We start from the raw sequence: 23,060 nt of genomic DNA on the forward strand, positions 1-23,060 counted from the left end.
TCAGACCTTTCTCACTCATTTTTGAACCCTCAACAGCTTGTTTCCAGCTCTCAGCCATAAGGAGTTGGGGGCTAAGGATTTCTGCTGGCAAAAGCCTCAGAACCTGGTGGAGCACGTATTGCCTGGCACCCAGTTGTACTCTGAATGCTCAGCAACAGCCCCAGAACAATCCTCTTTCCCTCCACAGCCTGACAGTTGGGGGCAATGCCCCTGAAGAGCCTGGCATGCTCAGAGTGCTGCCTGAGTGACTGGCAAAGCTTTCCTGCATGCCCTGGGATGCTCTGACCATGCTCTGACCAACAGCCAGAACAATTTCTGTTGCAGGATTGATTCCATTCCCTTAAGGACATTTTAGCTGCTGTATGAAACATACCTGCAGAAACCAGCTGATGCATTCCCTTTCACCAGGCTCAGCAGTCAAGCTGACCATGAAATCCACTTCCCAAGTGCAGAGAGGAACCCACGAGCATTTGTTCCCTTGGGAGTGCTTCATTGAGGTGCATGACACACACACAGGGTCCCCACTGCATGCATGAACCCAGCCTCCCCCCTCCTGCCAGCCACACTCCTGCCCTTGCTCTGCCTTCAGAGCCAACCCTGCTGTCTCACACTGCCTTCTGAAACAACCTCCCAACACTCAGCCCTGCAGCAGCTTCCTGCCCCAGAGCTGCTCTCCAAGGCAGGCTGGAGAGCGAGACCCTGACGAGGAAGGGTGAGGGGAAACAGCAGCAATCTGGGTCACCACGAGGGGAGGGGCAGGGTGGCCTCGGTGCAGGGAAGCTCTTCATTCATGTGCTTTGCTTGTGAAAGATGAGTAGCTCCCACAGCACTCTGGAGAGCAGCTGCCTGCCTCAGAGCCACGGCTCTGGGCTCTGCCAGCTCAGGAGCTGGCTGCTAAGTGAGGCTTTAACTCCTCCTGCTCTGGGTCAAGGAGACCACTCAGCACTTCCATCTGGAAGCACTGAGACCTTTTGTATCTGGTGCCACCCTTCCAGTGGAGCATCCCTCTACTCTGCCCTTGTGAGACCACAGCTGCAATATTGTGTCCAGTTCTGGGCTCCCCAGGTCAAGAGAGAGACAGCTGCTGCAGAGAGCCCACTGGAGGCTATGAAGATGCTGAGGGGCTGAAGCATCTCTGTGAGGAGCAAAGGCTGACAGCCCTGGGGCTGTTGAGCCTGGAGAAGAGCAGCCAGAGGGGATCTGAGCTTGCTCAGCAGGAGCTAAAGGGTTGGGGGGCAAGAGGCTGGGGCCAGACCCTGCTCAGTGGTGCCCAGGGACAGGACAAAAATCAATGGGAACAAACTGGAATCCAGGAAGCTTCCCCTGAACATGAGGAGAAACTTCTTTGGTGTGAGGGTGCTGAGCCCTGGAGCAGGCTGCCCAGAGAGGTTGTGGAGTCTCCTCCTCTGCCGAGCTTCCAACCCCCCCTGGCCATTGTGCTGCTGGGCAAGCTGCTGTGGGTGCCCTGCTGGAGCAGAGGGTTGGACTGGGTGAGCTCCTGAGGTCCCTTCCAACCCCCACCACCATGCTGGGATCCTGTGCTCATTGTTATTGCTCTATTTCAGCCTTTTAGTCCACAAATGCCCTGCTCTCAGCTGCCCACACCATGGGCACAGGCACTGCCCATGGGGCATTTGCCTCAGCACCAGTACCAAGGAGCCCACGAGGAGCTGCCAACAGGATTCTCAGGTCAGGGGCAGCCCAGAGTCAGGGAAGTGCTCACCCCTTTGCCCTGCCTCAACACCAGGTTTGTCAGTATTGTGGGGGCCCAGCAGGAGCCATCTTTCTTCTGCCATTTCCTACTGCAGGTGGGCTGCAGGGGGCTTTTTGGCAGGCATTCCCCCCTGCATTTCCCCTGCCCTCCCAGAAAGAGCAGGAGATGGACATTTCTACAGCCCACCCCAGGCAGCCAGCACAGCTGATGCCTGGAAAGGACTCATCTGTAGGACTCACAAGCCTGTCAGACTACACAGCAAGTGAAAAGGGAAGGACTAAATCCCCAAAGTTAAATATTTCATGTCTGCTTGGGATGCCTGAGGCTGGCAAACACCCTGGTGCTGCCCAGCAAAGCAGGAGGCAAAGCTGTGATGCATGATCACGGTCTCCAAACCAGTGTGAAATCACAAGAGCCCCAGCAGCTCCTAACTGCACTTCCTCTAATGAGTTTTCTTCTAGGAGCATCTTCAAAAGAAAAGCAAAGCCCTTGTCCCAGGACACCACTTCAAACCAGGAACTGCCTAGATGAAAGCAAGCTCCTCCACAACTCTGCTGCCAGCAAGGAAAGAAAGAGAAAAGGCTGGGGACCCACAGAGCCCTTAGCAAGTGCTAACAAGAGCAAGGGGTTAGCTACACTCCTCCCGAGTCTTTCCTGTCCTTCCAAGCTCAGAGGGGTTTTCAGGGAGAGGCTGAGTAGGTCCCAGCCTCAATCAGTGACAGGCAGCTGCCCCAGCTCCTATGCAGATCTGATCCCAGCAGATGTGTTAGGCAAGAGGTTTGGTTCTGCCACCCCAAGGCACAGTGTCCTTCCCTGAGCACTGCTCTCACTGTGGTCCTCCTTCTCCTAAACCTCTTAAGGGCTTTACCTACCTGGTATTTGGAGCACTTAACACACTGGCAGAGATCAGACTGAGATGAGAGAGGACACAGCTGGGCTGTGATCACAGCAGAGGCTGCTTTAGGAGGTTGTTTCTTCCAAGCCTTAGTGCACAAAACCCTGGGCAAACACAGAGACTGCAGGTACAGAAGCCAGGTTGAAACCCATCATCCACTCAGAAAGCCCTCCCCCACCCCCCCAGAGAGGAAGCTCCACACCATCGTGTCCCTGCAAGCTTTTTCCTCCTCTCCCTCATTGATGCCCACCTGGCAACATCAAACTCCCTGCTGTGGGGCTGAGCAGTGCCCCAGCAGTGCCCACAGTGAATCATCTCTGTGGGCACAACCACTCCCAGGCTTAACAAACTAGATTTACCTTTAGCTTCTCACAGGAAAGATGAATTCCTTCTATAAAGGTCTTGTAGAGTAAGACTGCTCACCAGAGACCTGAAACCTCACAGGCCTCAGCAACACAAGCCTCCATTTGGCCTCTGCAAGAGAAGAGCCTATTTAGGCTGTGGGCATCAATAGTCTGGGGTGGATTTTTCCCCCCTCAGAATTTAGTTTCTACTTTGAATTCTGCTGGTTTTCCTCCAGCTCAATAAGAAGTCTGGGGAGAGAGGCTAGACAGCTTCCCCAAGTCTCATACCTCCGCTCTGCGCTGCTGTGGGCTCTGCTTTGCAGCCTCGGTGAGCTGCTCTCCAGCAGCTGCCTTCTGCTCTGCTGTCTGCGAGTGGTCGGAGTGAGAATTCACACAGTGGAGCTACAGACAACCCCCCCTGCCGTGCCTGTGCGATGAAGGAAACCACACAGGAGGGCATTGCTTCACTCCAAAGCTCCTACCCGGACGCCCACAACTGGGGGAACGATTCTTCCCGTTCCACGTTACCGACCCGAAGCACTCACTGCTGCCGACTACAAAGCTCTGCTCGGCACAGCCTTGGCCAATGCTAACGGAGCGCCAAGCTGCTGCAGTACCTAAAGACATCCACATTCAGCTGCGGGGCTGGCAGTTCACAGGTACTGTGGGGCCTCTTACCATGCCTCGGTGCAGGCGGGAGGCAGCTTGCTCTGCATCCTAACCCAGGAGGCTAACAGCTTCCCAAGGGAACTGCAGCCAGCCTCATCACCCAGCGCAATCCAGGGGGGCTCTGCTGCCGGTTTGGAAGAGGGGCTGGAAAGCAGAGGCCAGAAGGGGGAATGTGGCACCTGGAATGGAATCAGCACCTCCATGATGCCAAGGAATTCCTTTGGAAAGCTAAAGGGAAAGCCTAGCTTCGTGCACTGGCTTCACACCCCAACCACCGGCAGCCTCTCCCCAAGCGTTCCTGACGGCCATGGAATTGTTGCTCTAGACCACAGAATGGCAGGGGTGGGCAGGGACCTCCAGAGAGCATCCAGTCCAACCCCCCTGCCAAGGCAGGATCCCCCAGAGCAGGCCACACAGGAACACACCCAGGCTGAGAGACTCGCACAGCCTCCCTGGGCAGCCTGCTCCAGGGCTCTGTGTTCTACCAGGCCTTGTTTCTTCAGAGGGTGTCAGAGCAGGCAGGGTCCCTGGCTGCCACAGGGCAAGGAGCAGCCAGGCCAGGGAAAGGCACATTTCTCTTGGCACAGGGTACAGGACACCCAACGTTTAATTGCCTTAAATGCCAGTGAGAGATTTGCTTCTCACGTAGCAGCCTCCAACTGCTGAGATACAGAGTGCAGGTTGGAGTGGGGCTGCAAGGGTTTGCCCAAAGCTTTTCTTCTGAGGAAAGGAGAGGGGGGGGGCGGGGGGAAACCAGCCCAAACCTTAAGTGAACAATTGCAGAGTTTACACTGGTGAGCTACTCCCAGCTGCTCAATTAGCAGCTCTCATAATACCACTAATTCCCCAAGGAGAAAACCCAGGAAGATGAACAAAACCTCTTCCTTCTGTAAGATATTGTAAAGCTTTTAATAAGCAGGAGCTGTGGCAGCACTTAATTTGAGATATTACTCACTTGCAAATTAGGCTGTGTCAGCTAGGTAATGGCAGCATCAGGAACCTCCGGGGGACTGTGCACGGCAGCCTTGGATTTGGAAGCAAAACCCATCCCCTTCCAGGAGATACGACAGCAATAGTGCCATCATCACCCGAGGGACCCCCGCGGTGCAGGGCAGAGGCACAGAGGAAAGCCCAGGAGCAAGCAGGGGCACTGCCAGGTGGTAGCCTGCTCACCACACTGCACCCCGAAGCAGGAGAAGCAGAGAAGGTCAAGCAGTGTCCCCACTTGGGTATGAATCACACCGTTTGTTTCTCCTTTCTGCAGCTCTTCCACGGACATCCCTGCGGGACTGAGGCTCAGCCTTTGTGTGCTCACCCTGCCAAAGCCCAGACTTCTTGTCACTCATGCACACCCTCAGTTACAGTCTCCACCTCTATCTTCCTGCTAGCTCGGGGAACAGAAGTTTTCTTCCCCTCGGTCTTGAAGTGAAGGCTAGCAGCCAGCAGCAGGGCAGCCCGCTACACTTCTCCCGGATTTCCATTTCACTGGAGCAGCACTGGAGTCTCAAGGGCTCCTCCACAGCCTTCGTTTCCATGAGAAGACCGCGGGCCAGCACTTCCAAGCTCGGCACATTCAGCCGAGCCGATGGCTGTTTAAAAACATCAGGGTAAAAGAAGGGAAAACCCCACCCGCCCCCAACAGCACATCAGAGTGCGGCAGAAGGCTCCGAGGGACACAGCGGTTGGGTGCTGGTACTGCAGATTTACATCCTTACACAGATCCACACACACTGACACGGGAATAGAACAGAATAAAACAGAATAAACCAGGTTGGAAGAGACCTTCAAGATCGTGTCCAACCTATCATCCAACACCACCTAATCAACTAACCCATGGCACCAAGCACCCCAGCAAGTCTCCTCCTGAACACCTCCAGCCATGGTGACTCCACCACCTCCCCAGGCAGCCCATTCCAATGGGCAATCACTCTCTCTGTGTAGAACTTCCTCCTAACCTCCAGCCTAAACCTCCCCTGGCACAGCCTGAGACTGTGTCCTCTTGTTCTGGTGCTGGCTGCCTGGGAGAAGAGACCAACCCCCACCTGGCTACAACCTCCTTCAGGTAGTTGTAGAGAGCAAGAAGGTCTCCCCTGAGTCTCCTCCTCTCCAGGCTAAGCAACCCCAGCTCCCTCAGCCTCTCCTCACAGGGCTGTGTTCCAAACCCCTCACCAACTTCATTGCCCTTCTCTGGACTTGCTCCAGCAAGTCAACCTCCTTCCTAACCTGAGGAGCCCAGAACTGGACAGAGTTTTGGCTGGCTGCATGCTACAAGCAGCAGCAAAACCCAGAACTCTTCCCCTGCAGCACTTCAGTCTCTGCCTCCATGAGCACTGCAGCTTTGCTCTCCCAGAAAGACCCAGAGCAGCCTTTCCAACAAGGTGTTTGCATGAGGAGCACACACAGGGGAAGGCAGCAGCAGAGCTGCAGCACCTCCTAACCCCACCTTTGGAACCCAACTCTTGGAGGGTTAAGAGATAAAGAGATAAAGGAAATGAGAGCCACCCCTGTGGGGTTTGGGGTTGTTTTGTTTATTGAAATAAACAGCAGCAAGAGGAAAAAAAATAAAGTCTCTTTAAAAACATAGCAAAAAAACCCAAACCTTACTGGATTCCAAAGTTCAACAAACCCAAGAGGTGTTGAGAGTTACATGGAAGAAAGGCCAACCTCCCTGCTCTAGAGCTGTGCCTCCCACCGTGTGAACAGCAGCACCAAGGCTATGCTTGCAGCCAGCACAGCAGCAGGTTTATGGAGCAGCACAAGCAAGCAGCTCTCTACCATCACCTGAGGCCTTGGCCTGCTCATCTCACCTCAGCAGGGGTGACCTGCCTCAACTACCCACACAAAGAGTGAAGTCCTTTGGGGTCTGTGTTCCTCACTTTCTGGAGAGCCATTGCTGCCAGCACTTTGGGTAACTAAATGATCCTGCTGTTCAGCAGAAAGATGACTTCAAACTAGGGAGGGCAGCCTGACAGCTCTCCAGGCTTACACTGCAGGAGGATCTGGCCCAGAGTTGAGGGCTTACACACAGTGATACTGCTGGGGAAAGGAAGCAATCATAGCTTCAAGCTACTCCCAGAAGAACTCCAATGGTCTAGGCAATGCTACACCAAATCACAACCTGTGGGCTGATTCATCTCTTTTGACTTGCTGGATTTGTCTCTCCCAACTCAGGTGCCAGAGAGTTTCATTTTGGTCCTAGAGATGCTACCACCCAATGCCATCCCTTCATGTCCACCTACTTCATGCCTAATGCAATTCATGCAATGCTCAGAGCAAGGCACTGGGCTGACTGCCAGCAAGACTGAAGGCTGCCGAGGAGAGACATCCAAGCTGCCATCTCACCTCAGCAAACCCAGAGAGTAGCACTTCAGCAGGTGCCTGCTCTGGGCCCTTTGCTATTAATCAGTCCTGTGGCTGGTGCAAAGCAGGCAGATGCCTCCAAGTGAAGACAACACACTAAAAAAGGCAGAAGTTGACACTGAAGAGTTCCAACCAGCCTCAGCTGGGCTATACTGGAGAGGCTCTATCTTCCATCTACCACACTCCTGATACAGTTCCTCCATCTAGATCAAGGGCCTCAGGCACACATCAGCTGCCACAGAAGCAGCACTCTGCTACTGCCATATTCAAAAGATCTCCAGGGCCAAACAGGTCTCCATCCACACACCAGGATCAGCAGCACAGATGAACCAAGTGCAATTGGAACAGAACAGAACAGACCAGAACAGGTTGGAAGAGACCTTCAAGATCATCATGTCCAACCTATCATCCAACACCACCTGATCAACTGATCAATTAGGAGCACCATGAACCAGCAGCAGACAAAATTTGCTGACCAGAAAGCTCTCCAAAAGGCAGAGTAATAAAAAAGGGAAGAGCAAAGTAGAACAAATCAACAAACCTTAGTGGGTCTGCTCCTGCAAGCCTGCCCTGGCAGGAGCAGGGGCACAAGGAGATCCCCAGCCCCACATCTGTGACAGCTCAGGAGATGCCAAGCAGACAAATGCCAGAGTGCTTTAGTACTCAAAGGCAGCAGCAGAAGTGGGCTAACTGGGGAATATTAATGCAGGAATGGTGGTTCAGGGCATGGGGAGCCAACCTAACCACAACACTAGCACTAAGCACCGGCTCTGGCTCACAAACACTCACTGCAGCACCCACTCCTGAGTCCTTTAGGTGGCCACAGCTAAACACACAAGAGAAGCAGCCAGGTGGAAAACCTTTTGGATAAGGCAAAGTCTTGTCCCTGCAGCTGAGCTCTTTCCTCCAGCCAGTGTGCCATGACATTTACTAGGAAAGCCAGGCAAGAAAGAGCCCTGTAGTGTCAAATAGGCACTTTCAGAGCAGGAGAAGAGTCAGGCCTGGGGAGAAGACAGCAGAAGCCTCCTGATCCTGTGGCCAGTTGGCTCTTGTGCCATCAGAAGAACCATCTGTGGGTTGCAGTTCCAAAGAATGAAAGCAGACCCCAAAGGTGAGAGGCAAAGAGTGCAATTCCCCTTCTCCTGCAGATGCTGTGGGTTGATTTTAAACACACTTGAGAAACTGCTTCAAACAGAGAGACAGACAGATAAAATCCACCCCCCAGAGCCCCCAGGCAATTGCTGTAGAAGAGCAGAAGAGGGAGGGCTCTGCAGAAGTGTTACAGTTTATTCCTTTAAGGCATTGCATAAGAAACATTTCCATGAGACGTAAACAGTTTTATTCCTTTAAGATCATTTGCTACTCAGGTACCATAGGGTGCAGGATTGCCACACTGGAGCAGAAACTGTCCTTCCACAGAAGACACAGGAACCTGTGGAAAGCAATCAGTGTCTCAGGACTGCAGCCACTCACTGCAATGCATCTTCCAGCTCAGGATTTGCATTCCAGAGTCTTCAGCCTCTCCCTCCAACACTGAGCCCTTCTCTGGAGAGAGGGTCAGGAAAGAGGAAAAGGAGGGTGAGAAGTTGAAATACACAACAGGTCCTTTTCTGCATGCAAAGAAGTTTTGTATATCATTCACCTGGAATACTTTTCAGCCTCCTTTTTTATTATTTAAGGGGGGAAATATGCATAGGCTATTTATTGAACTGGTTTCCCTTAGTGTTTCAATTCTCTACTGACTAATACAACAGCACAGGCAACAGGATTCTTTAGGTGTGAGAGAGGAATTTCACCATCACATTAATGCAGTCCTTCCATCCCACAAAGCTGCCAACTACTGAGTCTTCCGACTGAGCCCCTGCCCTCAGGGCCAGGCTCAAGACCACTGTTTCAGCAAACTACAAGGCAGTGATTACTTTTGGTCATTGCCAACAGGTCTGTGTTAAATTACATGATCTGGAACTAAAAGCTTCTGCATTCAGTTCCTAATTTGCTAAGCCACTCAACAGCCTTCAAAACTCATCCTGAAAGTGAATGAAAGTAGAGTGTTGTGATCACTAATACTGCATAATGGCTACTCAGAGATTAAGGAGGGGGGGGAGGGGTTAAGGCAGATCAGTTCCAGACAGGTAAAATAATAAACAGCTAGAACACCACAAAAAAAAACCCAAAACCAAAACAAAGCACCAAGGAAACAACAACAGAAACAACTTAGTCCTTCCAAAAAGTAGCAAGCACTGCCATTTACAGAGAGTAGTGTTCTTGTTAAAAGGAAGAAGGGTACCTAAAGAGAGCAAGCCTTGGCAACCAAATCCAAAGGGCAGGGGTGGAAATGGAAAGCAAACCAGGGATTACTACTCCAGACACGTGCAAGATGTTTACCTTGGATCAGTACAAGGGTGGGAAAGAGAGAGAATACAAAACTGCAGTGGGAAAAGGCTAACAACTGCTACTCTGCATTAACATACAGTGTGGTTAGGACAGCCTTTGCCAGCAGACAAGACAAGGGGTTGCTGGGTTTTTTACACCACTCCATCCCTGTAAAAAGCATCTCTCATTGTACATTTCAACAACAAAAAACAAACAGTAATAAAAATCACATTGTTCACTCTGAGGCACTTCAGCCTTCACAAAGTCTGATTTTGCTTATGACAGATGTCAACCTTAAGATGTTCAACAGCTATGCTAAGAACAGAGCCTGCAAGCTGGAGCTGCTCAGCTTCCAACAGTCTCTAGAACATCAAAATAATAATTAAAAGGAAACCAACCCACCCAAACTATGATATGTGTTTATTTTCTGAAGTCAGTCTTCATCATTCTTGTCCCTACAGGAGAACCCATGTTCCAGTTAAGACATATGCCTGTTGAAGTTCTAGGGGAAGGAAGGGGAAAAAAAAACCAATGTTCTGAATTTCTCAATAGACTTTTCTCTCCCTCAGGGCTCAACTGTCACTTAAGCATCACAAGAACAAATTGAAATGTAAAAACTGCTTAGCTATACACAATGGCATTGGTCACAAGGGGGTTTAAAAACCAAAGGCTTAAAGTGTAAGATCCATTCTCCATACAGCTCACAGTATATCCACACTGGAAGTTTGCTCTAGAATTAGAATCAGTTCGCTAAAAAACAAGGCTGGAGGCTGCGTTTCAGCACTAGGAAACGGAGGAGATGGGATTCAGAGGAGAGCCCATTTGTGTGAGTACTTTATCCAGCCACTGAAGGGGCCCATGGAGGTGGATTTCTATCCAGCACGGGGTGCTTGTGACATCCTGCCGGTGATACTCAGCTCCCCAGCCCTGTGGAGATGAAGGAGATGTGGTCAGTCAGGGTGAGGATGTGCCCTTCTCCTCCAAAGCAACTGTGCTAGCAACCACCAACAAACCCTCAGCACAGACACTGCTCTGCAGGTAACTCAATAGTACAGCACATCTAAAAGGGAAAAAAACCAAACCAAAGTGAGGCAGGGAAGGAGCAGAAGGGAAGCTGCATCTGCAAGCCCCAGGCAAGTGTTGCCTGCTACAGAGCTGGAGCAGCACCACGAGCACGCTGCTGATGCAAGGAGGGCTCCTGGCTGTGGCCACATCTCTCTCCTGCTTCTCCCTCCTGCTCCCTGTCCTCTCCACTCTCAAAGTGAACAGTATCTATCATAAGTTACAAAACTAACAAGGTGACTTTTGGCCAAGGTGCTAAGGCAGGCCTAGGAGGCCCCAGTCTAGAGACCATGCTAAACCTGAACGGGGCAGCACCTCCATCAAACAACGCTGAACACACAGCAGGGTGAGCACAGCAGCACAGCCTGCCTTCAGACATTCCAAGCATCTCTTTGTTAATAACATCATCAATTAAAAACACTAGAGTGAAAGGAGTTGCAATTTTGACTCTGCAATCACTTGCAAGCTTTTAGTCCTGTAGCTCACTTCATTCCTTCACATTTGCAGCGTGAGCTCAAACCTCCTTTGGCAGAATTACAGCAACCACAACGACCAAATCCCTGTCCTGAGTACTGAAGGAGCTAAAGACACAGCCAGCATTCCTTCCCTCTCCCCAGACTGACTCTTTGACATGCTTAGTGGAAGGAGCCACAGCAGGTCAGAGTACTTTTGCCTCCCTCCTGCTGGACCCACACCACATTCAGACGCCCTCAACATGAGGCCTTTACCTTGACGAAGCTCATTCGAATGGTGCACATTTTGGTGAGCTCATACACTGCTTCAAATCCATGGTTGACAGACTGGGCTAAGAGCTGAGCAAACTCCTGGTTGTTGAAGATTTTCAGACTGCATCCACTAGGAATCTTGCACACGGTTGTGGGATGAAAGCCGTGGTGGTAGTTGCAGTTCCTGCTCTGTACAAAGATGCTGCTATCACTTAAGCACTCAGCATAGACTTCCCCACCAACGTAGTAGAGATGAACTCCTTGAAAACAAAGATAAACACATTTCAAATGACTTGGGTTTTTTTTCCCCTCCTCCCCCCAAAACGCAGTGTTTAATACAGTTCCCTTGAAAGCAGAGATAACAGAAGTAAATCTTCTGCTTGAGGAGCTTCTCAAAGCTTTTGTCCACACTATAACCTGCCCACTCCAAAACACAGGAGAGGCTTCGTTATACATCAGCCACTAGATGTCCTTCCCCCATCAATTACAGAGCAGAATCACAGAAGGGAAGCTACTTTCACATGTCTCAAGTTATTTCGAGCTATTACTTGAGAGAATTCAGTGGATTTTACAGTTCCAGCTTCATGAAACCAGTAGCTTCTGCCTGTGGCAATGCCAACAGAAGGGTCCTGGGAGAAGAGATGTGATAAGACAGCGATGAGAAAGTGTATCCATGGCCTGCTCTGGCTCTCCACATATTCTATTAAGCAAAAGGAGAGGTGAGTCCAGTCAGCTGCACAATTTAAAAGGCATCAGTCTTTACAGACCTTAAAGTCAACAAGGCCCCTAGAGCTGTCACAGCTGCCTGGGCTCAGCTATGTGCACAGGTGCTTCCCTCCCTGGATCTTCTGAAGCCTGTAACACTGTTAGACTACAAACTGACATCCAAAAGCTGCTGATCCTGAGCACCAAACACAGATTCTCACTGTTCTGCTTCCTTTTCCCACATCCTCTCCCCTTCCCCTACCCACCACTATTCCATGGCTGAGAGACTGCTCAGTTTAGGCCTTCCTTGCAATACCCTGAGAATCCACTGCAGACTGTCCTCTGGTTTGCCAGATGAGGCTGCAGCAAGCCAGCAGATGCACTCTTTCAGACAGCAGCAGCTGTTACGAACACTGCTAGATCCACCAGGGACTAGAGTAGGATGGAGGTTACACAGAGGAACCATTGGGCTCCTTGACTACAAGCAGCTGCCAGCAAATCTGGCCAGGCAAGTATGAATTTTCCCCACACAACCCTATGTATTTAAAAGGCCAGGGACTACTACTTGCTAGCTCACTTCTTCAGGGTAAAGACCTTCTCCAAGGGATGTCTGAGATGGGGAACTGGATCATACACAGACACTTCAAAACCAATCCAGTGCACAACAAGAAGCCACTTACACTTGCAAGGTCATAGGTCATCCTGCTGCAGAAAAAGCTTAGCAAATAGGACTGGAATATTTTCAAGAGGCTACACCCCCCACCCCCCCCCCGCCAAGAATTTCCAATCCAAGCCATAAACAAACAGTATTTTATCTCAAATCAATCTTCATTGCTCTCAGAACTGTTAGCACCAAGCAAAGTTTTAATTCAATAGAAGAGATGTAGCAATCTGAAAGCCCACTGCAGCCAACACAACACCCAGTTCCACAGCATGATGCTGGATCTCTGTTACCATTCTGAGCTTAGGCAGACACTGGACTGCTTTGCAAGTACAATGGAAGGGGCTCAGCCAAAACAGAAGAGCCTGACACATGCCCCACGCTCCAGAAATCAGCTGTTCCCCTTTGTAACATTAAGTTTTCTTGGACAGCAGCACTGCAGAGCCAAGTTTCCAACAGAGAGATCAAGAGAACTTTTGGCTCCCACATTACCTGCCAAATGTTGCTGTCTTTCTAGCAGGGTCACTGCCAGACTGGTAAGGGACAGGATGGGTCTTGAAGGCATTGCAAGCAAACTCTGGCAATACAAAACGCCAGACCAACTGTGCCAATGATCTTGGGTGCTCAAAAAGCCTCTGAAGTGTGCAACAGGTTGAATGCTCCTCTCAGGTCTAACCTAATTAGTGCTCTAAAAAGGAGTACTACATTTTAAGATAATCCAAGCACATTCCAGAGAAGATGAAAACCATGCCTCTGTATGTGCTATCAGCCAAACAGCACAGGAAAACTAGAAGATCTTGCAAAACCTGCTGTCTCCAGGAATCCCTCCCACACACCTACACACCCATGGATTCACTCAGACAAATGAGCTCTTGCAGTTTTGCATTAGCACTTCAAAGTCCTGCTGCCAGCTCACCCAAGAGATTTGGACAGGCTGTAGACAGCAGCTTCATACCTTGCACAAACAACACAGTTCCAAAAAACCCAGCTTTGATACACTGTGAAGTGGCACAAAGAATTTGATGCAAGGAGGAGATACAAAATATCAGAAGTCCTGCAATGTGTCATTTCGGTTTGAAACACAAAAATTCCCCTGACAGACTATCACTGAACAGAAGAAGCACCCAGAAGGAAATAGCTTGGTAAGGACAAGGTAAGAGTTAATAATCTTAAAGTAGTGCCAAACAAAATGGATGCAGCTCCTAGATGAATCAAACCATGGCTGTGGCCTGTAGCAGGAAGAGTGACAAGCAGGACCAGAGAAGTAGCCCCCCTGTACTCAGCACTGGTGAGGCTGTATCTTGAGTACTGGGTTCAGTTTTGGGCCCTTACTGCTAACAGGACATTGAGGTGCTGGAACTGGTCTAGAGGAGGGCAGCCAAGCTGGTGAAGGGTCTTGTGAGGAGCAGCTGAGAGAGCTGGGGTTGTTCAGCCTGGAGAAAAAGAGGCTACAGGGAGGCCACCTCACTCTACAACTCCCTGATAGGCTGGAGCCAGGCTGGGGTTGGTCTCCTCTCCCAACAAGAAGTGACAGGACATGAGGAAATGGCCTCAAGTTGCACCAGGGGAGGTTTAAGCTGAACATGAGAAAAAACTTCTTGACTGAAAGGATTCTCAAAGACTGGAATAGGCTCCCCAGGGAGGTTATTGAATCCTCACCCCTGCAGGTGTTTGAAAGAGACAGAGATGTGGTGCTGAGGGACAGGGTTCAGCAAGCGACTCAGCAGTTAGCCACAGAATGGTTTTGGTTGGACAAGACCTTCAAGCCCACCGCTGTCTAAGTAAGTTGTCCTCCAATACTGCCAAGGCAGCCAAAGTATTCTGTGAAGCCTAATCTGCTCTTGTGTAAGAAGAATCATAGCTGCAGCACAGAGAAGTTGAAATAAAACCCAGGGCCTGAGCTTCTCAGCCCCAGGGAGCAGAAGCAAGCTTTACCTTTCCCGATGTGCCGCCTCGTGTTCTCGATGGTCGAGTTGCGGTTCACGTTGGACAGCAAGCCCAAGCAGAACCTGTTCTTGTTGTTGGAGGGGTCTGTAAAGCCATCCACCAAGACACTTGTGGAAGATGCATGAAAAGCCTCCCCAACACGATTGTTTAACTCATAATACACAATGGAACACCAGTGCTTGGGCTCTTCGTAGGCAACAGGTTGGACATCTGGAAATAAGCAGCAGGGAAGCAGCAGTTACAGAGGTGTCAGAACACTGAAGCTGAAACTGCCAAGCAGGCCTCCCAAAACACCTACAGAGAACCAAAAGCTTGGGCACCACTTGTGATGGGCAAGAACTGCCCTGATTAACATCTGGCTCACTTTGACTTTCATCCATTTTAGCTAGTTGACCTATTCTAGAATGGTTTTCCTAGTTTAAGCCTGACACTAACCCAACCAAAACCCTACACCAGAATCTGGATGGCTCTCTGATGCCAGCTGAAACATGCTGTCTGCCTTCTGTTATAAAGGCTCGTTTTAAGACTTCATTTTCAGAGTCTTGATGCATACACAATCCCAACAGCAGGCAAAGGGAGCAGTAAAAAGCAACCCAAGACTAATGGGAAGAATTTCAACTTGTTGTAAGCCATGCTACCACCTGAGGCTTTAAAAGCAAGAGAAGAGAATAAGCCAGGCCAGTTTTACTGCTCAGCTCTTCCTGTTACATCCCCAGCACACCTTAGAGAACTGCTTCCACTCATCTGTGAGGTTTCCTGTGCCATTTCAAGTTGTTGGGCCCTGAGCTTTAGGAAGGCAAACGATGCTGATTTTACAGCATGCTCTGTAACTTACCTCTGGTAGATATATTTGGCATGATTTGAGGGATCATTGTATTGCTTGTGTCCATTGACTGGGAATTATCCTGCCCCATCTGGTCATCAGGGGGCATGTATGCAGGAGGTGGAGTATCAGCTGCAAAAGGGAACAGGAGGGAAAAAAGAATGAAGCAGAAGACAACTCAACCACTTAGGGTATTTGTTCATTCATTCTACAGCTATAAACACAAGCCCACTCCTGAGTGAGAGATTTTACAACACTTGGATCCATTTTCAAAGTAATTGAAGACAGCCCAGCTGTCTTTACAGTAAGCTCCTTCAGTAGCTGGGTCCTTACCTTTGGGACTAACTGCAAGATGGGGCACTGGAGCAGAACTCAGATGTGCCTCTCTCTTTTTGCCTTTTCTCTCCTTTTGCACTCCCCCCCCTTTATTTCCCCCCTCTCCTTTACCAGCTGCACTTCTGCAGCTGGGCAAGACGACTCTAGCTCCCACTGTTTGCCACACAAACATTGGCTTTCTTGCCTACTCTCTCCTCTGTGCTCCCCAAGAAAGTAGTAGTAAGGAAAAGAACAAGTAACTTTATTTGCTGTAGCATAACCAAGGCCTGAGCCAGTGGGGGGGTTGCTGCTTCTGTAGGCTGAGCTCATGAGGAAAGAGTGGAGCTGTGTTCTGCCATTTGGACTCAGAAACTCCCTGCCCAGACCATTAAAGCAGCCACCCCAGTGCTCACAGCACTTATCCAGAGGGGCCACAAGAAAGAACAGAGATGCTGCAACCACTGAGCTACTGGAAAGCAAAATGCTTAACACTAGTAACTTTTTTTGCTTTATGAACCACAACAATATCCAGAAAGTTTCAGTGAAGTTCCTCTGGTTTGCCCCTGCCAGTTGTTGGTTTTCCTTACTTGCAAGGTAAGTTCCTATCAAAAATGTGCTGCTTTTCCCTAAATACCACATCTTGATTCAGAGAAAGACATCAATACACTTCTGGCTCAGCCCCTTACATCTGCTTTCTTTTCAATGCTAGGTATTCCTCTGATGTACCAGTCATTCTACATGGAAGCTGTGCAACATAACTCACCAAGGGCCTACAGGAAAGCTGGAGAGGGGCCATGTATAAAGGCATGTGGTGACAGAACAAGAGGCAATGGCTTTAAACCAGAGCAGGGCAGATTTAAACTGGACTTCAGGAAGAAGTTTTTTTTACTGTGAGGGTGGTGAGACACTGGAACAGGTTGCCCAGAGAAGCTGTGGTTCTCTCACCCCTGGAAGTGCTTAAGACAAGGCTGGATGAGGCCTTGAGCAACCTGGTCTAGTGCAGGTGTCCCTGCCCATGGCAGGGGGGTTGGAACTGGATGCTCTTTAAGGTCCCTTCCAACTCAAGCCATTCTGTGAAATTAATTCATGACACAAAGCATGTGGAGAAACAAAACTGTAACAACTCTGACCAGGGTCAAAGCTAGGAAGAAACTCCCCTAACCTGCAGAGGACAAAGCAGTTCCTGGCAGACACCACAAACCCCTCAGGCACACCAAGAGCTGACGTTTCAGCTCCTTCCACTAAGCTGGCATTCAGGCTGTACTTACCCGGCAGCTGAAACGGACTGGATGGGCCAGAGCTGGCTGGGGAGCTTGGGTAAGTGCTGCTGGCTGGAGATGGTGGGTAGGGGCTGTTGGGTGAGATGGAAAAGGGAGTGCTGTTGGGCTGCTGGAAGGAGTCTGGAAAGGTGGCGTTGTGCGGCATGTGCGGCTCGTTGTGGCTGAGGTTGCGGAACTGAACTAGCAGGCTGTGCTGGGGGTTGAACTCACTGTGTCTGGGCACTAACACTGGAGGTAGGACTGGAAAAGAAGTGTGAGAAAAACACAAACCAGATAAACTTAGAGGAAAAACTGAGAGAGAAGGAAAGAGATGCAAACACTGTGCTGTGGTGCTCACCCTGGCAGGTTCACCACTGGCTGGGGGGGGAAGAGGAGTAGGGGATTTGTCTGTCGTGGCTTTACCCCAGCCTTTCCCCTTGGGTTTATTGCCATTATGCTTCAGGGAAGACTCAAATTGTACTCTGGCAAAACTCTGAGTAAAATTACTCTTACTTCATGCAATGAGAAGCAGGCTTTTTTAAAAATAAGAACAAAAAACCACCCCCCCAAACCCAAAGGACACACCACAAGTGCAAAACCCATCCTGTGTACCTCAGCAAAGCAGTGAAGGTAGAGACACAGTCAAGTCCAGTATTCAAACACAGCTTCTTTCACTGAAGACAACCCAAATCTCTATCACAATATACAGCTCCTGCTAAATTGGAGTTTTAACTTCTACATTCCAGAGTGCTGGAGCCTGGACCTCAAGCTCCTGAGCACTCCAGCTGGGTGCAGCAGAGTTACAACCATTTTGTGAAACAGCTTCTCACTCTACTTCCCAGAGCTACATACTTCTTCTCTCCCACTCATAACCACAACCCTGCTCACCTTCTGCCACAGCAACATGCCTCAAGAGAAGACCTCTCCCTGACACAAAACTGCTATGTGCCCTGCTCGAACTGATCGCTCTTGGGTCTGTACAGCTCTGGTGGCTGCTAATGGGAGGTCAAGTGGGAAACACTACATCCTAGAATTTCTTTACCTCCTCAATTGTGGTCACTCACTGATGAAATACTGAGCACCTGAAAGAAGGCCACCAACCTCCTTGCAAGGACTGAGGTTTTAAAAGGAGTTTCTCAAGGGGACTGAAGTCCTTTGAGCAATGCTCTCTATCACAAATGAGAACATTGCCACTGACTTTAAGGGTAGCAGTCTTATGAGACCTGTGGGAAAAGTGTGATTTACCACAAAGAACAGCAACTTGTGCAGGCTGGACAGCACACCTCCCCACAAGCCCACCAGAAAAGCACCCCTGGAACGTTCCTCTTCCAGATTCCCTCACAGAGCAAATGGAATTACACAGCGGCAGAGGAAGAGAGAAAGGCAGCGGTTCCTGTTCAAACATACCTGGGCTCTCCACCCTCTTGTAGTGGTATGGATTGATGCAGACTTCCTTCTGTTTAGATCCAAAAGGAAATTCACAAATATCCAATGGCTTCAGCTCGTGATGGCTTTGCAGATCAGGCCAGCGCCAGACCCGGCAGTAAATGACGTGGGGAAGGCCTTTCCTGTGGGACACCTGCAGCCGGCCATCCAAAGACCGAGGGATAGTAACACACTTGCTGGGCTGGCCTGGGCTGCTCAAGGCTTTCTCCAGTTCTTCCATAGCACCCTTTTTCTTTTTCAGTTTTTTAACCAAAGCATCCACAGCTTTTTCTGCCCATTTTTCCTCTTCATCTCCTTGTTTCCAGCCCAACAGACGCTTCACAGCTGGGCTAGTAAAGGAGAACAAACTGGCCATTGACGTCATTTGACACAAGTCTTCAGAAGGGCTGCTGGGGTTTGTAGGCTGGGGGGGGTGTTTATTTGGGTTGGGTTTTGTTTGTTTCCTGTTTTGTTGGGTTGGGTTTTCTCCAACTGAATGGCAGTGTACACCAAAAAGCAGCTATGGCCACTGCTGAGCTGGGTTAATTCTTGGAGGCCGGCAAATGAACATAGAGAGGTCAGTGGTGAAGTCTCCCCATCAAAACCAATGAGTGATTCCTCCAGTCCTATTCAAAAGAAGTCAAAAAGTAATCAGTGAACAAGCAAAGACCATGGGACAGCAAAGGGGCAGATATTAAAGGAATCAACCTCACTCTCAGCCCTAGCCACTGCACCTCATCCTAGAAGTGCCAGGCCCTCAGTCCAGAGCTTCATACAGTAAAATGTGATCAGACTCCTGCATCACTAAGTCGTGGGTAAAAGGACAGTCAAAGGACTAAAGGGACACTGTGGTTTCTGTTATCTTCCTCAAATCCATGAATTCCCTTTGGAAGACAGGCTTGAGGAGAAGGCTTTAAAACTAGAATTACATTCCCACCATGGCTCTTCACCAGAAGACTGACATTCACTCTGAACCAAGAGGGAAGAAGCACAGTGGAACCAGAAGCTCCACAGCCAGTACTGCACTGAAGTACTCAGCTTCTCAAATACATCTGTATTGCCCCAAAAGCCCCAGCTCTGATTAGGTACCTGATGTTTGCTGAAGAGTGTATAAAACCCCCCAAACAACATCCTACCTTGTAGATAACCAAGATAAAGCCCCCAAAACAATGAAAAGCAAAAGCCCAGGAACCCCCCAACCCTTCCCCAGGCACTCCAGAAGGTGCTCAACCTTCTCAGCTGTGCCTATTTTTATGCTGCACTTCCTTATTATCTTTTCTGAGCATTTGAAGCCTCTGATATTTTTAGCCTTTGGAAAAGAAAAAAACAGTTTTCTTTTCCTCAGAGAAAACAAAAAAGAAGAAGAGGGGAAAAGGCACAGCAGAGCAGTCCCAGAAACGTGACCTTTACTACCCAGTGCCTGAGCTAGGAGAGGAGCAGCGCAGCCCACCGCAGCTCAGCGCTGATGAATGGTGGTGCTTGCCACCGCTCACCAGCTCCGCTGCAGGGCCTCCCCCCACCAGCTCCAGGAGTACCGATGACAAGAGGAAATGATGTGCTGTGGCAAGCGACTGATAAGAACTTGTAAAATCCCTTGTGAATACTAAATAAGCAAGTACAGACAATGAGCAGCTGGCAAAAAGCAGGAGCAGCGCTAAGAGAAAGGATGTCAATAACAAAAGATGCTTCCTTTCTTGCTACAGAGACTGCCAAACAACATTGTCTCTCAACTCTTGATAAACCCTGGTGAATTAGAACACCTAACATACCCTGAGACATCAAATCTGCACATAAGAGAAAAGGGGTGTGTATGAGGAGAGGGGCAGCCAGATTTTTAGGTGTCTCTGTGCTGCTTCACTTAGGTTGTTACCTTTAATCAAGAGGATCTTTCTTCCTCCTTACATTCATTAATTAAAAGCCATCTGATAAGGCTTTTCTAGGTGCCTAGGCACATTTACAAGCTTTCTCAGATACATGGACTTTCCCCTAACAGAACCAGGTAGTCAGCATTGCCACCCAAGGAGACAGCAAACATCCTGAGACAAAGCAGTTGTGTCCCACATTCATTTTCTACTAAGCAGGGCACAAACCCAAAGACACTTGGCTATGATGAAGAGCTTAAGTTTAATACCTCATAAACACCCTTTACAGGGGAAAAATCCATTTATTTCACACAGCAGCTTAATCCCATTGGTGCTTCTTTGATCATTCATCCTAGTTTCATTAATATGTGGGGGAGAAGGGGAAGGGGCAAAGCAAACCAGACAAATTGAAGCTCTCATAAAAACCTAAACAAAAGATAAAATTGGGAGAGCAGAAGTCTCCTGATGCTTTAGTTAGTACTTAGCAGAGAGTATTGGAAAGCAAAAAAATACCAAGCCAACAAAACCCAAGAGGAACCCCCAGTTATGGATCAGAAGTAAGGACTCCTGCACTTTAAAGTATCACTGAGTTCCTTACAGCCATTACACATCAGAACCTTTGCACCCTTCAAAGCAACAGGAAATACATAAAGGGAGATACACTTGGCCAAGAGCACAGCCTGATTCTGTCTTTTACAGAGGATAAAAGTTGTGTGTTCTGAAAAGTAAAAGCTGTTTATAGCCACAATTACCTTGCCTCCCAAGCCTTGCCTACATGCAATAGCTGTGAGACAGCAGCAGTCGCTCAACACCCCTGAAAAAGGAAATGAACCCACCTAGAAGCTCAGACCAGGAAGAATCCAGAAGCTCTATTTTTGTTCCTCAGCTCTGCTTTCAAAGAACCACAAGCAGCAGCATCATTGGGGCAGAAGACATACTACAAATTTCCACAGCTAAGCCCCAATCAGATTTTCAGAGACACCTCTTGGATGTTGCCACCCTGATGGGTACCATTACAGCTGCCCCAGCTACAAGAAGCCATCCAGTTTATGATGCTGTGATTCCATGAGCACATGTGCTTGTACCTTTTCTTTCCTAGCATTTTGAACACAACAGTAACATGCAGCAGCTGGGAATGGCAGCTTGCTGTTGGGGTAGCATTTCAACACTATTTACCCACAAGCAGTTGAAACTTGATTATCATAGAGAGGTTTGGGTTGGAAAGGACCTAGAAAGATCACCTAGTTCCAATCCCCTGGCATGGGCAGAGACACCTCCTACTAGACCAAGAGTGAATTCTGGAGGCCTTTTCCAGTCTTAATGACTCTATAGAATAAATAAGGTAATTAAAAGCAAAGGAAGATGGAACAGTCCTAAAATGATGCTCAGCAGTAGCTAACATCTGTAGGGCAAGTGTCAAGAAAATGTTGATCCATGACTGTCCCATAAACTATGACTGGGGTTTGAGGGCCACAAATATAACCAGAGGCCTGGAACACCTCTCCTGTGAAGACAGCTGAAGATTGGGGTTGTACAGCCTGCAGAAGGGAAGGCTCTGGGGAGACCTCAGAGCAGCCATCTGGTATTGGAAAGGGCCTACAGCAGAGCTAGAGAGGGACCTTTTTACAAAGGCATGGAGTGACAGGAGGATGGCTAATGGCTTCAAAGTGGAAGCAGCTCAATTTAGATCAGACATTAGGAAGAAAATCTTCCTCATGAGGGTGGTGAGGCACTGGCACACGTTGCCCAGAAAAGCTGTGGAGACTCCAGCCCTGTCAGGTATTCAAAGCCTTGAGCAGTCTGTCCTAGTAGGAGATGTCCCTGTCCAAGGCAGGGCCTTGGATCTAAAGGCTCTTTAAGCTCCCTTGCAACCCAAACCAGTCTGTGATCCGCTTGGAGTAAGTTTAACAATCGATGTTAAAAGCTGTAGGTGAGTCTTACTACCTCTCAACAAAGCACAACCTGGTAGAACAAGAAGCATTCCAGAAGCATCACAACAGATTGGATGCAAATTGTTTCAACTTCTACAATAAACCAAACCAACATATAAGCTTGTGCTCCCTCCCCCCAAAACCCAAGACTGTTGAAGCCAGAGACTTTCACAGCACTGACTGCAAATTCATTCTGGCCACCCATGAGGCTTTCAAGACTCTTCTGCTGAAGCATCTCTTACCTGCTCAAGAAAACCCAAGGCAAAAAAAGAAACCCTGCAGCAAGCTACTACCAGACTTTGAGAAGCACAAATGACACTGAGTTTCCCTCAGGATGAGCCTTGCAGAAACTCATTTTGGAAGGCCAAAATACTGAAGGCTTACAGCTTTTACTTTTTTCCTAAGAAAACAAAGCAGAATTAAAAAGCTTCATTAATTATTTGTGGACTGAAAGCATTTCCTTCTCTGGAGCTATTTAAGGTCACAAAGGTTCAGGCAGAAACCAAACATTTTCATGTAGACACTGCAGTTCTTGTGGGGTTTTAACATTTCCAAACAGTGGCAGAAATCACATTTAGAACATTTACTTGCAATTGATGTAATTCCAGCATCTAATCTTTGAAAGGTTTCTAAGTAATCATGACATCTGCTAGCAACAGCCTCACCAGATCATCCATATTCACACTCAATTTCTCCGAAGGCTTTCCAAGCGTCCCTTATGAGCCCTGATTGCAGCACAACAGCGCAGCGCTTGAAGAGCTGAGCGCCGAAACAAACGCGTTAAAGAGTCACATTTGCAGTCACAGTGTTGCACAAATTACTCTCATTGTTGCACTCCCAGACGCAGCTGGGAACAACTTCCAGGGGGAAAAAAAGCCCTTTCTTAAATTTCCTTACGAGGCAGAGGGTGCATTATGCATCGCCTTCTCCTCTTAAAGAACCTTTCAGCCGAGCTACGAGAGGACAGCAGCTGAAACACATGGCACGACG

General features: G+C 49.0%; 1 protein-coding gene across 2 annotated transcripts in view; it reads right to left on the reverse strand.

Annotated features, from left to right (window-relative positions):
• Positions 1 to 6,134: 6,134 nt before the first annotated feature.
• SMAD5 (SMAD family member 5) overlaps positions 6,135 to 23,060 on the reverse strand; it is a 36,844-nt gene continuing 19,918 nt past the window's right edge. For both annotated transcript variants that reach the window (XM_068163098.1, XM_068163089.1), the window contains exons 2-7: positions 18,260 to 18,903; positions 16,862 to 17,113; positions 15,291 to 15,410; positions 14,444 to 14,665; positions 11,146 to 11,402; positions 6,135 to 10,282 (exon numbers count right to left, since the gene is read on the reverse strand). In XM_068163098.1, coding sequence (XP_068019199.1) covers positions 10,139 to 10,282; positions 11,146 to 11,402; positions 14,444 to 14,665; positions 15,291 to 15,410; positions 16,862 to 17,113; positions 18,260 to 18,662 — 1,398 coding nt within the window. In that variant the 5' untranslated portion in view covers positions 18,663 to 18,903 and the 3' untranslated portion in view covers positions 6,135 to 10,138. The remainder of the gene's footprint in view (positions 10,283 to 11,145; positions 11,403 to 14,443; positions 14,666 to 15,290; positions 15,411 to 16,861; positions 17,114 to 18,259; positions 18,904 to 23,060) is intronic.

This window comes from Melanerpes formicivorus, unplaced genomic scaffold (genome assembly GCF_026170545.1).
Source record: "Melanerpes formicivorus ecotype bairdi unplaced genomic scaffold, bMelFor1.0.p_v2 SCAF_2, whole genome shotgun sequence".
Lineage (NCBI taxonomy): Eukaryota > Metazoa > Chordata > Aves > Piciformes > Picidae > Melanerpes > Melanerpes formicivorus.